This window comes from Ananas comosus, linkage group 14 (assembly GCF_001540865.1).
Source record: "Ananas comosus cultivar F153 linkage group 14, ASM154086v1, whole genome shotgun sequence".
Classification (NCBI taxonomy): Eukaryota; Viridiplantae; Streptophyta; class Magnoliopsida; order Poales; family Bromeliaceae; genus Ananas; species Ananas comosus.
Window position 1 is genome coordinate 464,329 of NC_033634.1, and position 19,113 is coordinate 483,441.

General features: G+C 35.1%; 2 protein-coding genes across 2 annotated transcripts; both read right to left on the reverse strand.

Annotated features, from left to right (window-relative positions):
- On the reverse strand, positions 1,803-5,303 carry LOC109720844 (mimitin, mitochondrial). The gene is made up of 8 exons (XM_020248193.1): positions 5,019-5,303; positions 4,146-4,202; positions 3,925-3,977; positions 3,426-3,477; positions 3,083-3,142; positions 2,843-2,914; positions 2,542-2,590; positions 1,803-2,255 (listed from the first exon to the last, which is right to left on the reverse strand). Exons 1-8 carry the CDS (start codon positions 5,128-5,130, stop codon positions 2,192-2,194), a joined length of 519 nt encoding a protein of 172 aa, XP_020103782.1. The 5' UTR covers positions 5,131-5,303; the 3' UTR covers positions 1,803-2,191.
- Positions 11,037-13,804, reverse strand: LOC109719939 (polyphenol oxidase, chloroplastic-like). Its single transcript, XM_020246795.1, has 2 exons — positions 12,829-13,804; positions 11,037-12,220 (listed from the first exon to the last, which is right to left on the reverse strand). Exons 1-2 carry the CDS (start codon positions 13,726-13,728, stop codon positions 11,306-11,308), a joined length of 1,815 nt encoding a protein of 604 aa, XP_020102384.1. The 5' UTR covers positions 13,729-13,804; the 3' UTR covers positions 11,037-11,305.

Below are 19,113 nucleotides of genomic sequence, written 5' to 3' on the forward strand. Positions count from 1 at the left end.
ATTCTAATAATCTATGCATATAATTATATGAAAAAAAGAAAAAAGTGAGGTTGTTAGATGAAAAATTTCAATACGCATACTAAAAACCTCACTCTTTTTCATTTTCCATCTAACAACCTCACTTTTTTTTTTTGTTTTTCATATAATCCACGTATAATCCCACGTATAATCCCACGTATAATTCTAACAACCTCACTTTTTTCTATTTTTCATCTAACAACCTCACTTTTTTCTTTTTTTCATATAATCCACGTACATGAAAATATGAGGTTGGAAGGTAGAAAAAAATGAGATTTTTAAGGATTATATGAGGATTATTAGAATTTTTATTTGATTGTTAGGATTGTATGGATAAATTATTAGGATTTTTAGGTTGTTAAAATTATATGTGATTTGTTATAATTTTTATATAGTTGTTAAAATTATATATGGGATATAAAAAAAAATATTAAATAAGCAAAAGACGGTGAACTATTCATCGTCTTTACTAATTATATTAGTAAGGCAGTGAACGATTCACCTCCTTCATAACAAAAATTTTTTCTCTGCCTATGTGGCGAAAGGAGAGTTAGTTTTACAAATATAATTTTTTTAGGGCTATTTTACAAATTTTAAAATGTTAGAGGGTTAGTTTATAAAAAAGTTCGGTGGAATATCCGATGATAGAAGGACGGATTTTGGAGTGTGGCCAAATCCCACAATCTTGTCTTGGAGGAAAAGCCAATAAAAATAACAAAAATAGGAATAATAATCGTACTGTTACAAAGCTGTTGTTATTATCAGAAATAGTAATAGTAGTGTTATTACTACAAATTAATTTATACTTTGCTGCCATTTTCGAATAGAGAAGGTTTTTAAAAACTCACCTCTTTGTTTTGATTTTATTTATTTATTTACTTATTTATCTGTAGTCACATGTTAGATTTCTTTCTTTATCCTATTTTTAAATCAGTAGCTACTTTCTAAAATTGTTCTGAGATCAGATTCCAAAATGGACGTAAGCTCAGAAACCAAGTGCTCGCACCATTGCATTCACGACCTTCCACTTGATTCATCTATTTCTTAAATGTAGGTGGCTTGAATTAAATACTAGATTCACACGTGACATGAGTCTCAACTTGGTCGATGAACCTGCAATAGATTATAGTGTGCAAGATCACCAGAAGCTTGGGAAACCATGATGGGAGAAATGTTTTAGCTAATCGAGCAAGATGGGAGAAAAGTTTGCATGCACTGCAGTATACGCGTGGAGCCTCTGAAAACTTAAAATACGGAGAAGTTTAAATTTATAAAATGTAAATAGTTAAGTATTGTTTTGGCAGTTAAAAGGTCTATAGTTTTAGCTAATCTTTTCCTTTATGTTACGAACAATATTTGAGTGTGTTAGTAGCGTTAATTTTTGCGACCAGTTATTGCCGGGATAAGCTATGTGGGTTATAAATCTCATCTTAATAATTTACATTTTGATTTGAGACTTGTAGATATTGAGTTTTTGTAGAACCTGCTCCATGTAATAAGTTCCCACAACGACAGTGAAAACTGAGTTTGTTATGGGAGTGGCAGGTCAAATTTGAGTCATTAAACAATTGCGTATACGCCATCTTTCAGCTCCATGAGAACATTGAAAAGAAAAGTCCAAGCAATTTTTTATTGTTCTTTTTCCCCCCCTGCCCCACAAGAGAGAACACACACAATATTAGAAAACAATTTTGTCAATCAGCATATACAATTTGAATCAAAATAAAAGATTGATGCCTAAATTTTAGTTGCGAAAATATGCACAAGTTATTTTCACCTCGTGATGAGAGAACAGAAAAAAAAACATCTTGATAACAGAAAGTAAATAAACATACAATTCGCGTTTTTGAAGAAGCTTGAATGTCAGAGAGTGAGCAAAGAATTATTATCCAACTCTACAATCTTCAGATGTTTCGTGTAAAACCTCATTCATCAATGTAAATTGATCTGCACCAACTAAATGAGAATTTTCTCTTTTCTTTCTCCTCAGAAAGAAAAAAGGAGCAATTTTCCTCAATAGTGAAAATGAGGCAGGAATTTCTTTTTCCCTCCTCCTCGAGAGAGGAGTGCATCAATAGGCTACAACAGTCCATTGATCATGCATAATGACCGAATGTTGTGTACCAAAATACATGTAAAAAGCATCGGCACCGATCAGTTTGGCTAATGAGTTTCATGCTGGTGGTTGCCACGTCCCTGGTTGAAACGATTCGCCCGACCCGGTAGGTTCCGAGGACCTGAAATAGTAATAGTTGCCTTAGATCAGACAATTCCAGAACAACACAGATAATTGCTGTTTAAGGCCCGTTTTGTTGGCTTGAGCTTTTGCACAACGTTTGTTTGAGTAGAGATGTTTGAAGAACCATCTGATAGTTCTTTTTTCTTTTTTTTTTCCTTTTTTTTTTCAGCGAGCCACTAAAGCAACTTTTTCGCCGTAGGAAGGTTCAAATTGATTTTCTTTTGGTGCAGTTAAAAGTTTTTTTAACTTCCAAAGCAGCAAAAGTTTTGGTGTTTGAAATTTACCTTTCTTTATCATCTGTATCACCCTTCGCATCTGATGTGTCCTCAGATCCTATACCAATTAAGACAAATTAAAATTGGCCATTTTTTTTTTCTGGCATAAATTTTGAAGTATACCAGTTGTTAAGAAAAATTCTACAAATAAAATTTTGCTGTACAACAAATGGATGCCTCCATCTAGAACAAAGGGATCCGATGAGAATGGCGAAAAACCAACGACGTTCTTCGAATGTCCAACAGAAAACAAGAAAAACAAAGTATCAAGTAGATATATGGACAGTGTAGGTAAAGAGAAATAAATAACCTATTTTCTGTTCCAAAGAGTCACTGGGAAATTGCTGGATGAAACTTTTGAGATCCGGGGATTCAGATTTACCTGTATTTGCGTGGTCAAACATAAGATATTAATCAATCAGCTACAGCGAATGATTGACTAGCCAGGTCAACTTTGTGTTAACAATTGCAATGAGATCTAACCAGAAACCAGTTAGTTAAATTAGAAGGTATTAAGCTTCTAGAAACATGCTATAATAGGAAAACGTACTGATTCTCTTGCTCTGTCGGTTCCTGGAGCTTCTTTCCTCTTCATCTTTCTTCTTTAGAACTTCCAAGTCAAGAAAATATGTGTTAAGTAAATACTTTTCTCAATAAAACAACTTTCCTAAATAAAACAACTTTCCTAAATAAAACAGTGCTGGTCAGTTTTAGTAGCAATATTACCAGCATGAAAAATACAATCGTACTGTTCACATCTACTAACGCAAGAAAATAGAATTACAGTTTTCAATTTTTGTGCGAAGGACGATAATCTAGTATCCTTCCAATAATGGGGAAATTCATCAAGAAGCAGGATAAGTAGTACAAAATTGTATTTAGAAGACACATACGTTCGATATTTTGCTTAACAAGTTCACGCCTCCTCTCCAACTCAGCCAGTTCCTGAAGAAAACAATCAAGAAGATATCGATTTAAGTATCTGCATAAACAGGAAATAAAAAGTACAAGCTACTTTTTTGTCCTTTGGGTTTATAATGAGCAAATGAGTCATTTAAACAGTTATGTTAAATTATTATGCATATATTATATATTCAAAATTGGCATCTTCAATTCAGACTCAAAGTTGTGTTCAAATTAAGGAAATTAAAAAAAAAAAAAAAGCTTGTCTATATGAACTTGATTCTTGACACATCATCCCTTCACTTCTGCTAGGCTCTCTTGGGAATGTTTGTTACCAATGAAAAAACTTTCAAAAGAGAAAAGTACCACTGAACTATTTAACGTAGCTAGAATAAGAAAAGCACCGTCTTACAATAACAAGTAAAACACAAGACAAAACCCAACAAAAATAAAACATTTTTTCAATTCTAAAAACCATTTAGTTCTTGCCTCTGGAGTTGGAGCTTGCTTTCTTTGGCCATTCAACCAGCAAATCCACTCAACTGTAAGAATCACACAATAACATAGATGAGTTAAGATCAGCCAGTAACTTTGACATAGATTTGAGATCACTTAATTGTTCAATTAAGCAGATCCAGCACTTAAGACATGTGAGTCGACCAATGTGATGTAAAATTATATTCAAAGTCATGAAGTATCTTGAAGCTAACCTGGAATAGAAGTGGGATCCTCCTCTCCTTTGAATATAACCCACCTTTTCTCCTTTACTATTTGATAAAGAAGAAAAATATAGAATTATGTTTCTGAAAATTCAGCATAACTCACTGCTTCCCAATCAACTGAAGTACAATATATGCCAATAGTAAGGACATGATCTACTCAAAGGAAAAAGTAGTTTTTTGATCTTGTTCATATTAAACAGGCATGTGGCTACAACGTATAACAGCTAGAGGTCAGGTATATTCAAGTATGAGGTTCAATAGCAACTCCATGAGACTACAATCTACAGCAGAAAAAAGGTAAATACATAAGCAACCTGAGTATGTTAACACCAGTTTCAATAATCCATATATCCCCCAAGAGAGGCATAAATTTTGAGCTTCTAATGCTAATTTTTTGGAAAGCCCAAGAGGAATATTTCAATGCCTGTAACAAAACAGAAGATCCCACAAATAAAACTCACCAAAATATCACAAAAAGATTGCAGTTTTAGATCATTATGTAGAACCATAGACATTAACGGGACAAATGTAGCTCCCCACAAAAACCGAGTTCCCAAATCCCCTAAATTCATGAAACGATTGCATTTTTAGCTTCTCATGTTCATCTTTAGAACGCCGAAGTTCGAGTATCACGACGAATACAAGAAGATAAGAACTACTCCGATGAAACACACAAATATTGCATCTTGTGGGCCAGATGCAGAACCAAAAACAATGAAGTAGATATTAACAGGAGAAAATAAGAGCTCAGCTCAAAAACGCTGATCCCAAATCACCTAGAATCACAAAAGGATCCTGCTCTTGTTAATTGCAAACAATTGAAGCAGGAGAAAAAGTTGAAGAAGTAGAGAGAGAGATTACGAATCCCGTCGATCTCCTCCTTGCGAGTGAAGTAGCGATTCCCAGCCTTGTCGACGCCGACGAGGGTGCGGGAGCTGAAGAAACCCGCGAATCTCGAGAGGAGCTTCGCCATTATTCTTCGCTCCCCACCTTCAATGGATCCAACTCCCTCGACCCATCGCCATCATCGCCTCTTCGAGGAGAAGGGGAACGGGAAGGTTTATAGGAATGGAGCCGCAACAAGAAGCTTCGCTCGCTTTTGTTAGAGAGACACAGAAAGAGCAGCGAACGAGGGCGAAATCGTCGTGAAGTCGCGACTCGTCTGCGTGCATATGCATTTCAACAACGGGCCGTTTAGGAAAAAGGCCTCAGGGGCATCCGCACATTTTTAACCTTACTTGGGCTGAACCACATATGTATTGCATCGGCCTTTTAGCCTAATGGGCCGGGCCAGTCCATTTGTATTTAACTGGGGACATTCTCGGCGACGCACTGTGCGCGCGCATATCAAATCACTTTTCGAAATGGAAGTTCCCGATCCATCGAACCCCTCACTCATTTCCCTCCATCTCATCTCCCGCCCATTCATCTTCCTCTATTTAAATCCCATAAAATTCCAAATTCTCCTCCACTCCTCTCTCTCTCTCTCTCTCTCTCTCTCTCTCGCCATTGTTGGAAGCCTCTCATGTCGACGATTTCCTCTGCTGAAAAACCCTAACCGGAAGAAGCTCGCAGCGTCCAAATTGTCTACTTCGAGCCTTGATCCGTTCAATTCGATCTTCTGTTGCGTTGTATCGGATCATTGATTTAGGGTTTCGATTCACAAGGGAATCAGGCTCTCTGTTCTTCGTTTTCTCCTGAATTCGTTGGCCTATTTCACGGATTAATCGGTACGCACTAATAAACCCTTGCTTCTTAAATCATTTCTAGTGTGTAGGGATTTTATCATTATTAGTGTTCTATCTCACTTTCGATCAATGATCCATAGTTTTATCCTTAATAGAAGATCCGAAGCATGTTGTTACAAATGGCATGAGTCTGATTCGATTTTTATAGTGATTACTGTTGTTTTACTTTGGTATGTCATGGAATCAACTTAATTTTTCCTCAATTTTGTATCAAAATTTTCAACTATGCCTGCTCCTTTATTAATCAAAACTTTGTAAATTTTTCCTATAGATACAAATTTGTAACTATAATTTTTCCGTTTATGATTCGATTACCACTAGGGACAATAATGGGCTGGGCCTGGGCCAGATATATATGAGACCTGGAAACGGATCTGATCAGCCTTGGCCCATAAATTTTGGCCCGAAGAGCATTTGGAGGGCCCAACTTGATTATTATTATTATGTGCAATTCTGGCATTGGTGTACTCTTTGACGTCTTGGATAATTTGGAAGGACCCCTTAAAAAATGACCGGTTTATAGAAAGGTTATTAGTGTATTTGACCAATAATTAAGTAGTTTTAGTTTAGACGGTCAATTTGGTCTGGTTGAAGCTTCTACAAAAGTAATATTTACAGAGTTCCATGAACCAAGTAATAATAGTTTCCTCTACCGAGTTCCTAACGCTGTGGCGGAAATAGAAACTTGAAACTGAAGCTTCTACTTTTTAGCACAAAGATTATTTTAATTTTTCTCTATTGTAGAATTTTTAGAATTTTTTATTAATTTTTTAGAATAGAGAGTTCGTTACAGAAGCATAGCAATTTAGAGATACATGGACTAAGGCTAATTGAGTTGCATAGCCGGATATGTGGATCAATTGAGTGGCAATTTGAGTTGGATATTGTGTTTGTGATTGACAATTGGGTTTTGTTTGATCAAACTTGAGAATTGTGTCTAAAAGTTTAATGAAAAATCTAAGAAATTTTATTCCATAGAATTAAAGAGGAACGTAAGAAAACGTAAAAGATAGGCTCAAACGAAACAGCACTCTGCTCCGTACAATTTTGTGATAAATGATATGATTATGAAGTGTGAATGAGATCAATCAGGTCACAATTAAGAAATTTAAATCCGTAAGAAGACGACATGATATGTGAAACATGCCCTTTGAAATACAGCACATAAGATTAAATAATTTTTACATAGAAATGTTACATCAGACATGTGATAGGAGTGAAAAGATCGGCAACATACAGACGTAACTTGTTATTTCAAGGGTAGACACCAAATAGTCCAAACCATACAAAATTAGATATGTTTGATTATATATATATGCCGTCGTGGAAACAAATGTAATTAGGTGCAATGGTCTTCTCCACAAAAGCGGAACTTAAAAAAAATGACACGTTGATGTATCATATTCCGTAAATTATAGTTTTAATTTTATATTTTATACTTCTTTTTTTTGTTTTTTTTAAGCCTATTATCTTACTATTGTAGCTTAGTTTATATATATATATTTTTTTGAGAGATAGGTAGTACGCTACCCGCTTCGTTTATTTCATTTAGAAATAAACTTAGCTGGAAATATGAATCAACTAGGATTCGAACTTAGGTCTCGAGTATCAACCAACAAATCCTTTACCACTTGCTCTAGGGACGGTCGGTAGCTTAGTTCATAATTTTAATAAATGAAACAGATAGCACGCTATCTTTTTTAAAAAAAAAAAATAACACGTTAAAGCCAACCATATCTAGCGCAGTTAGTTATGAACTTGATGGTTGATATTCGAAGTTCTAAATTTGAGATCTAATTGCTTTGCATATTTCTAGCTTAGTTTATTTTTTTTAAAAAAAAGAACTAAGTGGATAGGTTATTATTTTTCTCAAAAAAAAAAAAAAACATGTGGAAGGGGTTTAGCAAAAATGCTTTAGACTTCGTTTGGGATTGAGGGGAGACTGCGTTACGTTCGGTGAGAAACGACGATGAAAAAATATTCTATTTGTTTCCGTACGTAATATTACGTTCCACATATTGCGATTAGTCGGTTACGATATATTTTCTACGGTTTCATCGGAAAACGCAAAAGAATATCGTTATATGTTTTTTCTCAACTCCATTCTATCTAATAGAATTAGATTGATCTCAATACCAAACTAAGCCTTAGATAGATATGTATTATTACTAATATAAAATCACTGTTATTCTAAAAACAATTCTCTCAAAAAAGAAAATAATTATTCTTAATGCTTTTCTTGATGCTGTTATATGCTACTAGCTTATGACACAACCAACAATATAATTATATGAAATTCATATTTCAAATCACTATTAATACGTTGTTCAATTGTAAATAACTCACTTGTTAGCATAACTAACATATACGGTATGAACAGCTACACTTACTAGATGTCATTAGTATGTAGTTACTAAACTTGTCAAAAATATAGTAGGTGTGAACTAAGCTTTCAAACCATGTATATAAAAAATGACTCGAAAAGATTCAAAGTTTCAAGCCCACGGGTAAAGAAATATAACTTCATGTTTATCTTTAGCGTTAGTACTTTGTATAGTTCTTGTCGGTTCTGTTTTGAAGCGGTTTCTGAAAATTTGTGTCTTTTCAAATGGAGGAGAAAATCTCATTGCAACTCTGTATCGTATGACGTTTGGGTAAAAAAAGAAAATCGATTACGTAATGGGCCAATAAGGTCATCAGTGTTGTCATATTCTATGACTTTTCCTTTCCTAGAGCGATAGAACTTCATAGAGAACAACCTTTTTACCTTTCAAACGCTGTATTTTTTTCTTTCATCTTTTTTTTTTTCCTTGGAAAATTTCTGTACTTTTTCTACGGTGTTATTCTCTCTTTTACCTTTTGAAAGAAAAGGGTGTTATTTGTGTTTTCAAAGTTAAGATGTAAATTTTATATCCATTCAAGAGTTTAGATATTTAATAAAAAAGGATTGATGAGACTGATAAGAAAACATTCATACTTGGATAGATAGCATTGCTCTGGTAGGACATATATATGTTCATTGTTTGGGTGTATAGGTATATAATTTTGCCATGTTTCTTATATGTCCTCACAATTCTTTAATAACCAAGTTAACTTATCCTATCCTCGGTCAAAGAATTTCCAGTTCATCTTTATGAGTTAGCATGATCTTTCTTCTTGTGATTAATTTTTATGATATTTTCTATTAATATGGTTTGTCCCTCCATCTCCTTTAATATTATTCGATGCCAAATAGGTTAATCAGTAATAATTGAGGTACTGATTATCATATTTTTTTTGAAAGTATATTACCTATACCATAATTAATTTTATTTTGAGAAAATGGCATAAAGAGTGGAATCCAGCTACTATTCATTTGGGAGGAGGAATGCCTTCGTCCTCTTAAATTATTTTAGATGATAAGAATTTCGAATCGGTGATCAGAATTATTAAAATTGATTTAGAGTATTTGTAACATTTAGAAACTAAATTTCATAAATTTTAAAATTTATTATCAAATTCATTTAAAAGTCAAAAAGAAATGAATGGTAAAAAATAAATAACTTTGTGAAAACAGATGTTACATTTTTTTAATTGGAGTTATCAAATGTTCTCTAAATAGTATAAAAAATTTTCTATTAAAAATTCAAGCTATTTGAATTATTCTACACCGCTAAACAAGTAATGGCTTATATAGGCTGTCAAAAACGTACTGTCGATTTTGTGATCCTTTGATCACTACGTAAGTAATTTTTGAAATTTATAAAAGTTAGTTTATAGACATTTTAAATATTTTAAATTAACTTTAACGATTCTGATCATCAATTTAAAATTCCTATTATTTAAAATAATTTAAAATGACGAAATCATCTATCCTCTTAAAAAGATAGTAGCTGAATTCCAAAGAGTGTATGTAAGGAATATGCCGAACAGCATCCTTGCGTGCTCTCTATCACTTCCATCACTTCATGCAGTTTGCGCTAGTTGTATATATATCTATATTTAAATCCTTTGTATAAAAGAATTGTTTGTTTATTATACTGTGCATTAAGTTAGTTTAATTGTCATCTAGTAAACTAAACCTTATTACTTAGAGCAGTTATATCACAAGGCCTATAGTAATCATTCTTTTCAGCATAAACCTCTGTGCTCACTTACACATCCACTGTTTAATATGATGTTTGGTTATATAACCACAACCTAATCCACCATCGGTATTTAAGATGATATTAATTAGGCTGTAACCACAACCTACTCCACCATCAAAATGATCCAAATATTGTTACCTAATTCATCGTTAATTAGTGTTCTAATTACTGTTTCTATAAAGTATTAGATATCCAAGTCCTTTTACCAAACCTTGATTCTTTTCTATTATTAGATATGATAATAATCCCGATTTTTTATTTTTTGACTACAAGGCGTAGGATGTTTTTTTTCTTTCTTTTTGTACAAGTTATTACGAAATATAAGAGAAATACATCATGAGAGCTTTTACTCTCATACAATCATTATCTAGAATATCAGTAGTTAATCTAAATCAGCCAAAAACTTTTACATGTTATAGCAATTCAAAGAAGTACGTACTTTTAACTGCTTGTTGTTACTGCACATACTTGAAATCATTTTTTTTTTTTTTAATGTGGTTTAATTGTGCTTAATTATTCTTCCATACAAAGCTTTGCATGTAGAGCTTGTAAAACGTCATAAATGAAAATAATCTTCAAAGTTTTGAAGCAGTCGCGCCAATTAGTCCCTAAGCAAACTTGAACGCCGCCTTGGTGAGAAAAGCAAGCTTTCTTGCTTTTTCTGGAAATACACTCTACGAAGAAAAGTCTTCAAGTCTCTTCATTAATTTCCCCTCTTCCTTTGAAGTTCGTGCTTAATTTCTCTCTTTCTCTCTCTTTTTTTTTTTTCATTTTTTTCCCTCTCTTTAGAATTCGCGTTCTACCATGTGATTAAAAGACTTTTCTTTCTCTTTTTTTTTTTTTTCCTTTCATTTTCTCAGCTCCATTACGAAATTTGTACCAGATCTCATTGTTAATAGTCTTAGGTAGACGATCAATATAGTGTCAAACCAAAACTTCCTTTACTTAAATACTAAAATACGGGTAGCAAATCTTTTCTTCCAAAAAAAGATATATAGGAAACAAATGTTGAATATCTATTACACCAAGCAACTTGCATAATAAACTCTCTAATTTATTCTCAGAGTGTAATAATTAATTCAAAGTTCACATCATTATCCCTGATCCAAACATACCCCACATATCGACTACAACAACATGGCTGCATGCGTGCATGCACGCAACTCTTATTCTGAATACGCTTGAAGAATAAAAAAAACAATAATGGGACATATACGCAATTTTTCGATTCTATAGGGCGGTAAATGCAAATTTTCTCTTCACAATATGCTCATCACTTGGAGAAATCAATCCTTAGCCCTCCAACCTTCACCATTCCCTTGCCGCTCCTGGGCACGAGCGTGATGAGCACGCTCTCGTCGTCCTCAGCGCCGATGTCCTCGAGCAGGTCCGTTATCCCGAGCTTAAGCCTTGTGTTCATCCTAGCCATCTCCTTCCCCTTCTTCGCCTTCTTGTGCTTGTGTGGCACGTGGACGAAGCTCCCTGCGAACTCACTCGCCTCCGGCCCCACCCCTTCGTGCTCCGGCGAGTTTATATACACATCAAACTTCACGAACACGTCCTTCTCCAACTCGATTCCCTCCACCACCAACACCTCCTCCTCTTCTTCCTTCTCCTTCCCACTCCTCCTGGCCTTCGGTCTAGCCACTGTTGCACTCACCGGCTTATCCAGCACCACCGGAAATGTAGTCTCTGCTGTGGTAGTCGTCGTCCCCCTTGGTGTTGCCTTCAGCGTCGATACCTTGCTCTTTATCTTCTGTAGGGCGCTCTTTGGCGTCGGCTTTGCTTTGAGCCACGGGATCTCTACATCCTGGTATGTGTACCGCATTGCGTCGGCCTCTAAGCAGTCTTTTACTTTAACACGGACGAGCTGCGCATTCTCATCATAGAACAGGAAGGACGCGTTGAGCCAGTCGGGGTCGGTGAAGTTGCGGTGCTTGCCGCCAAGGTTCCTCCACACGTACCACATGCGGTCGATGTTGCCGTGGTGTGCGAAGAAGACGGGGTCCCACGCCGCCGAGTAGAGCGTGCCCATGTCTTCGCGATTGGGCTGGTTGCGATCACCTGTCCACACATGCACCGGGCCGTGCGGCTTCTGCTCTACAGAGCCTGCGCCGGGGTCAGGCTGGTCACCGGCGCGGTACGCTGAGCCCATAAACAGCTCTGGTGTCTTTCCACTGGATATCACCTGTCAGGGTCGCAATTTTCAACGCGTCATGGCGATGATTACACGATACAAAATTGATAAGAGACTCAAAATTTACACGATGCTAGTGAAATTATTTCGGATCGTTTTCTATCGTACATTTAAGCTTCTTTTGCTCTAAGGAGGAATCAATTCAATTTTCACCGACCGTTCCTAAAGTAAGTAGTAAAGAACTTGATGGTTAGTATCCGAGATCTAAGTTCGAATCCTAGTTGATTCACATTTCCAGCTAAGTTTATTTCTAAATGAAATAAATGAAGCGGGTAGCGTGCTATCTATCTCTAAAAAAAAAAATTCAATTTCTTTCTTAATATATATATATATATTTATATATATATATATATATATATTATAAGGAATAAATTTTATCTATTATTGTTACCTCATTATTATTTTAGTTGGTGCACGACTGAACATTATAAAATTTATTCATTATTATGATGTTGAAATAATTTCTAAATTATATTCGATCGTACTCTAATCTCTTAGGTCGTGGGTAGTAGAAATGACTCTCTGCTCCAGTAAATGGTTTTAAGTTGATACGGCGAACAGGACAATTGCACCCGAATATATATGACTAACGCGATTACCTGTCGGTACATGACGGCGAGGTTGTGGTTAATCTGTTCTTCAGGGGAGAAGGTAGGATCGGTGCCATTGTAGTCGAGGTCAATCAAAGTCGGCGGCTGGTGCTTCGCATCACGCAGCTTGTCATATAGCGAGGATGAAGGGTCCGTGTAGATAGACGGGAACTGCATGCCCCCCGGCGCGTCCCAGTTCCAGAAAGGCAGCGCGAACGTGTCGTCGCCGATAAGTTTCCCGAGTATGCGCTCGTTGAAGTAGAGGTAGAACCGGTGCCAAGGAAAGAAGAGCCACGAGTTGTGGATCTGGATCTCGAGATCGGGGAAGCCGATTTGGTCATACGCGCCGTCGCAGTACGCACAGTGCACTTTCGCTTGCTGTACGAAGTTGCGCGGGTCGTCGGCCGGCAGGGCCCTCATGAGCTCGACTGCCTTCTTATACTTGGCCAGGTAGTCGGCGTCAACCAAGTGGGCCGCAGGCCGGACGCGAAGCGGAGCAGATCGCGGGGGGAGCTTGAAGTCGATGATGGTGGATTGGTATGGCGGGCAGCAAACTGTCGGTCGGGCGGAGGCAGGGAGGTCGGCAGGTGGCCCACAAGTTGAGAGGTCGGGAGCCAGGATAGGGGCAGCGGCCGCTCGACGGTTGAGGCCGAGCCCAGTGGTGGCACCGTAAAGCCCGCCGAGGCCCAGGAGTAGGTCGCGGCGGTCTATGCGGCCCGCAGGCTTGTCGGCATTCTCTTGTTGCTCCTTAGATTTGCAAGAGATCTTATGACGCGGTGGTTTGGGACTCCTACAAGGGAGAGGAAGGTGGTGGTGAAGCTTTTGGTGAGAGAAGGAGCATGCAAAGGAGGGAGCGGGGAGAGTGGAGGTGTTATTGGTTGGGAAAGCTAGTTTAGAGAGGCTGGCCATAGTGAATACACCTAAACCAGGCACTGCTTTGTCGTCGGTAGGGTTGTGAACTATGGTGCATGTATTTATAGTGTGGTTCCTGCACGTGGTATTTTGGAGTTTACGATCAAATTTGCTTCATCGTGGCAAAGTTTGATTTGTTCGTTTGCAATGTTCTACGCACTAAGATGTGGTTTTAGGCTTGACAAACTCCCAGAAAAGTTAATTATATCCTCTCATTTATTCTAATCTTTTGGTCAAATAAATAAGCGGATTCTAACGCAGAAAGCTAACTGAGGAAGCAAGAATTATATAAAATTATATTGCTAGGTACATTTCATGGAATGCTTAACACTAATTAATTGAGCATTCATTTTCTGATCTAAAAATTTGCTGACACCAAAATGATGCAAAATATAGTTGCTAGGGATCTTGCAAAACGTGCAGACAAATGATTACAAGAGTTTCCAGGAGTGGTATCACCAGTTTTTTTTACTTTTTTTTTATTTTTTATTTCGAAGAATATTCAATGGCTAGAAGAAAATTTTATCTCAGAAATCTTTAGTCCATGAGGAAAATTCAACCGATTGTGACATATGTGGACAGAAAGGAAAAAAAGTACGTAATAACGAAGATACTGGCTGATTTCCGAATAACAAGTCAATGCACATCGCATAAGATCTGAACTACATTAGAATAATTAATATCTGTATACTCCAGCGCTACATTAAGTCCAGTCTATTCTGTTGGCTTGCTTCCTAGTTTGTGATAATTAATGAAATAATATATGTATGTATTATGTTATATATTTATTATGGCTTAGGAAATAGAAATGTTTAGGGTAAATCTCAAATTAAACCCTTGTGGTACAATGAATTTTTATTTTTTCATCTGATAATTTAAAAAATTGCGTTTAACTATTCTATGATTTAACGCATTTTTTATTTTATCTTATTATTGTTGGCTTAATGGACCAGCATCATACCCTTTGGCGGGAGGTGATGTTGGGCCGAATCATATTCGAAATGGCGTAAGACTGGGTAGGTCGAGTCATGTTCGAAATTGCGTGAGGCTGGTTAGGTTGAGTTACAATCGAGATCCGTGACCCGTGAGTGCTGTATCTATACGTTTTAAGTGAATTGATTGTGTTTCTAATATCTCAATCTTTTGGGATTAATAGTTAACGCCAACAATCCGACAATTACTCTAATTTAAAGCAAATAAAAGTAAAGTCATTTTTTGAACCGGGACGTGATAAAGTGAAAGTGTGCCGCACCACAGGGCCTAATTGGAAGTTCACCCAATTGTTTTTTATTTGTCAGCGCAGCAAGTACAGTTTCTTTCGTTGCATAGAGCTTGTGATGAGTGCAATGCATCTTGCTTCATGTGCTTTTGCGGATGTTGAGCATCCGCATTAGTTAGAAACATTATTCTCCTATACTTTATAAAGCTTTTTAGGTAAACAATTAATTTCGTTGTATCCCAGCAGAGGATTTTAAGTTAAATCTTAAGTTTCTAATTTTATCCAATTCCCTACTTTTTATTTCTAGTTCACCTTTGACTCTATAAAAGGTTTTCGAGCCCAGTCATGCATTCATGATCAAGTGTTTTATAAATTTTTTTTGTTTTTTTATTTTTTATAATAATTAGTTATTTTACGACAAATACTTAGACCATTAGTTTGCTTAAATTTAGTTTGCTTTATAGTTAAATTTTAGTTAAATTAGAATGAATAGTTAAATCTATAAAAAAATAAATCAAATTTAATTTAAACTTAAATAAGATTAGAAATTTTAAATTTATTAAAATTGGGATACGTTCTAGATGGTGCACGATAAAAACACCATATCACACAGGTGCATGCATAGGGACGGTGGAAGTTGGGATTTTCTAGGCGGCGCTTTGATTTTAACGGGAGAAGTATTCTCATATTATGGGCGGAAAAAAGAAAAAAAAGAGTGAGGTATAATTCTTTTCAAACTTAATAAATTATTTTATTTATATTTTTTCTTCGGTTTCTTTTTCAATAGCGGTATTAGATTTTACTGTAAAAATGAATTTATAGAAAAAATTTGATGCGATGTTCTCGTTGCTGAATTTTAATAATCGATATCAAAGCGAATATCAAATTTACAGTAATCAATATTAGATTAGGTTGTGGATTTCCAATACAATCACATAAGGGGAAGAAAAGAAAAATCAAAGAAATGAAACTGTCCATAATTTTTTTGAGCCCTCTTGAAAATGGTTTCATCCAATCATGTGTTTTTTATTTCTTTCTCCGGAAAATAAAAAAGAAAAAAGGAAAAAAAAAGAAAAGGTGTTGCTTATTTTTCGTTTTCATCCGTTTTATCTGTAAAGAATCAGTTCAACTAGATCGACTGTTTCTAGTATAAGTGATAAAGAGCTTGGTGGTTAGTATTCGATATTTCAAATTTGAATTCTAATTAATTGAATATTATCTTTCTCTCTCTCTCAAAAAAAAAGAAAAAAAAGAAAAAAAAAAAAAGGCTTGGCTAGCTGGCCCTTGCATTTCATTGGAGAGGCGGCCACAGCCTCTCACGGTAAGAGTCAACCTACTACCATCCACCTCTTTAAAAAGTACCATGATGGGTAGGACTAACTAACCTGTATACATCTAATAATAATCTAGAGAAATGCTATCGTACAATCAAAAACGCTCAACCAAAAATTTAAAAGTTCTTTAAATTATTTGTATTAAGAAAGGAATGCCAAGATAAGAATTCTTTTAATACGGGCAACTTCTTTTGAGATATATCAGAAGTATTGTTCAATAATTTAATATCTATATATCGAAATGCACAGAATAATTTAATATCAGTGTTGTCATAGATATCTCAATAGACCCTACCAACCAAATAATCTTTTCTTCAATTCAATCCAAACTTGTCAAATTAATTTTGAGCAAATAATTAACAATATGTATGTGGTTGCATATGCTCTAAGAGAGAGGGTGGGAAGAAGGAAGAGAAAAGTGCTTTTCCTTATTGCCGCCATCGCCTTGAATGGAGAATTTATATCATTACTTTATTTATGAGGAAAGAGAAATAAGTAGAAGAGAGGAAAAGGAATTGATGGAGACAACAATATTTTCAGTTTTACAAATAGAAAGAAGAGAGGGTTTCACATTTGGAAGAATAAAATGTAATTATTTTTCCAAATGGAGTTTAATTTTTTTCCAATTGGAGTGTACGTAGTAGTTAAAAATTATATATTTTATCTTATAGTATACCATCCTATGAATTATAAGGTTGCTTTTAGGTCATGCAAACAGTCACGTAGTAAATAAAAAAAAAAAAAGTTCATCTCAACTGCCTCAGAGTCATACAACAAATAACAGCATGGCTTTCTGGATGATGATCATTGTGCGTGGAGTATGATTCGTCACAAGTTCCATCAAGGCTAGTTAGACGATTTCACATCATCTAGTAATGTTGAGTGTGCTTACACCTGATGAGAACGTCAAGAATTTGGGAGAAAATGTGACATTAATTCTCATAATTTGAAATAGTTTTTCATATATATATAGAGTAATTTTAGAATAGATGATCCTCCTCAAAAGCAGGACGTCATAGCAGTTTTCTTTGAACCCATTAGAGTAAGTCCATCTATGATCAAAAATACTACTTGTACATCCAAATCGGGGTGTACAAATTACATCTCATTCATCGAATGGATGATCCTCCTCAAATGCAGGACGTCATAGTAGTTTCCTTTGAACCCATTAGAGTAAGTCCATCTATGATGGAAAATACTATTTGTACATTCCAATCGGGGTGTACAAATTACATCTCATTCATCCAATGGATGGGAGTGAACTTTTAGTCACATCAACTGACTAGTAAAAGCATCTACCTATTCCCATTCAATGAATAGGATGTAGGATATATATCCCAATTGGGGTGTATACATAGCACTGTTCATTCATGATACATCCAGTAACTTCAGGCAAAAATATTATATATATATATATATATATATATATAGAGAGAGAGAGAGAGAGAGAGAGAGAGAGAGAGAGAGAGAGAGAGAGCTAGTCTCTTATACTTTCTATAGTACTGGGGCTCCGATATTATAGTTCCATTTTCGATCTTAGGCTGTTCAAATTAACGATCCACACCGTTAAAACTGATATAAGGAATTTAAAATTTTTAGAACTAAAATTTTATATTTTTTTCGACATAGTTTATTTTATGATCAAATGATTTCAAATTGTCAATTTTCAATGGCTATTATGACGAATTTAGAGTTTAATGGTGTAGATGAATCAAAATTTCTTCAAATTTTGATAGACAATACTTTAAACTATCTATATTAAGTTTAACATTCTTGATTTTGAATTTAAAAGTCCTATGCTCAAATTTTAAAGAGTATTCAATTTTCACCATCCATATTTGACATAATTTATTTACTAAGTAAACGATGTCGAAAATAATTAAAATTTTATTCTTAAGAACTTCATATATTCTAGATCATATTTAACGGTGTGGATCGTTAATTTGAATACCCTAAGATCGAAAACAAGACTATAGTACCGAAGCTTCGGTACTATAGTTAGTATAGTAGCCTAATTATATATATATATATATATATATATATATATATATATATATATAGAGAGAGAGAGAGAGAGAGAGAGAGAGAGAGAGAGAGAGAGTTGAACTAGAATGCTAACCGTAACAAACGGGCTCCGTTGCCACCCATTTGTTTTCAATGATGGAGCTTCCAAATCGATGATCGGAATCGTTGAATATAATCTATACCACGTGAAGTATCTAGAAATCAAATTTCATGCTCTTTTGATATTATTTTCTTGTCCATCAAGTGAGCGTAAAAATGAACGGCTGAAAATGAATATCCTCTAAAAAGTGATGATGGAAATTTTGTAATCATGATCAAAAGTATAGATCTTATTCTAAATAGTTTAAAAAAAATTTTAACCAAAATTCAATTGATTTGAATAACTTTACACCGTTAAATGAAAAAACGTCTTATATCTACCATTAAAATTACAAATTTTAAAACCCTTTGATCATTAGGTCAATGATGTCGAAATGATTTGAAATTTGAATTCTACATACTTTAAGAGGTATAGATCATGTTCAAGGCTGCTAATCGTCAATTTAAAAGCTCCATCATCGAAAACAAATGGGTGACAACGGAACTAGTTTGCTACCGATAGCATCCAGCTCAACTATATAGCATAATTTTTTGTGATTTGGTCGCTTGTGTTGCTAGAAAAATATGGCATATTTTTTTGAAAAACGATTTAGGCCGAATCCTCACAAAATCCAAAAATTAAAGGAGCTTTAGAAAGATCACAGGAATAGGTAAAGGTCGTCCATGAGGAGTTTTTTTTATTTTTTTTCTCTTATTTCACTTTCT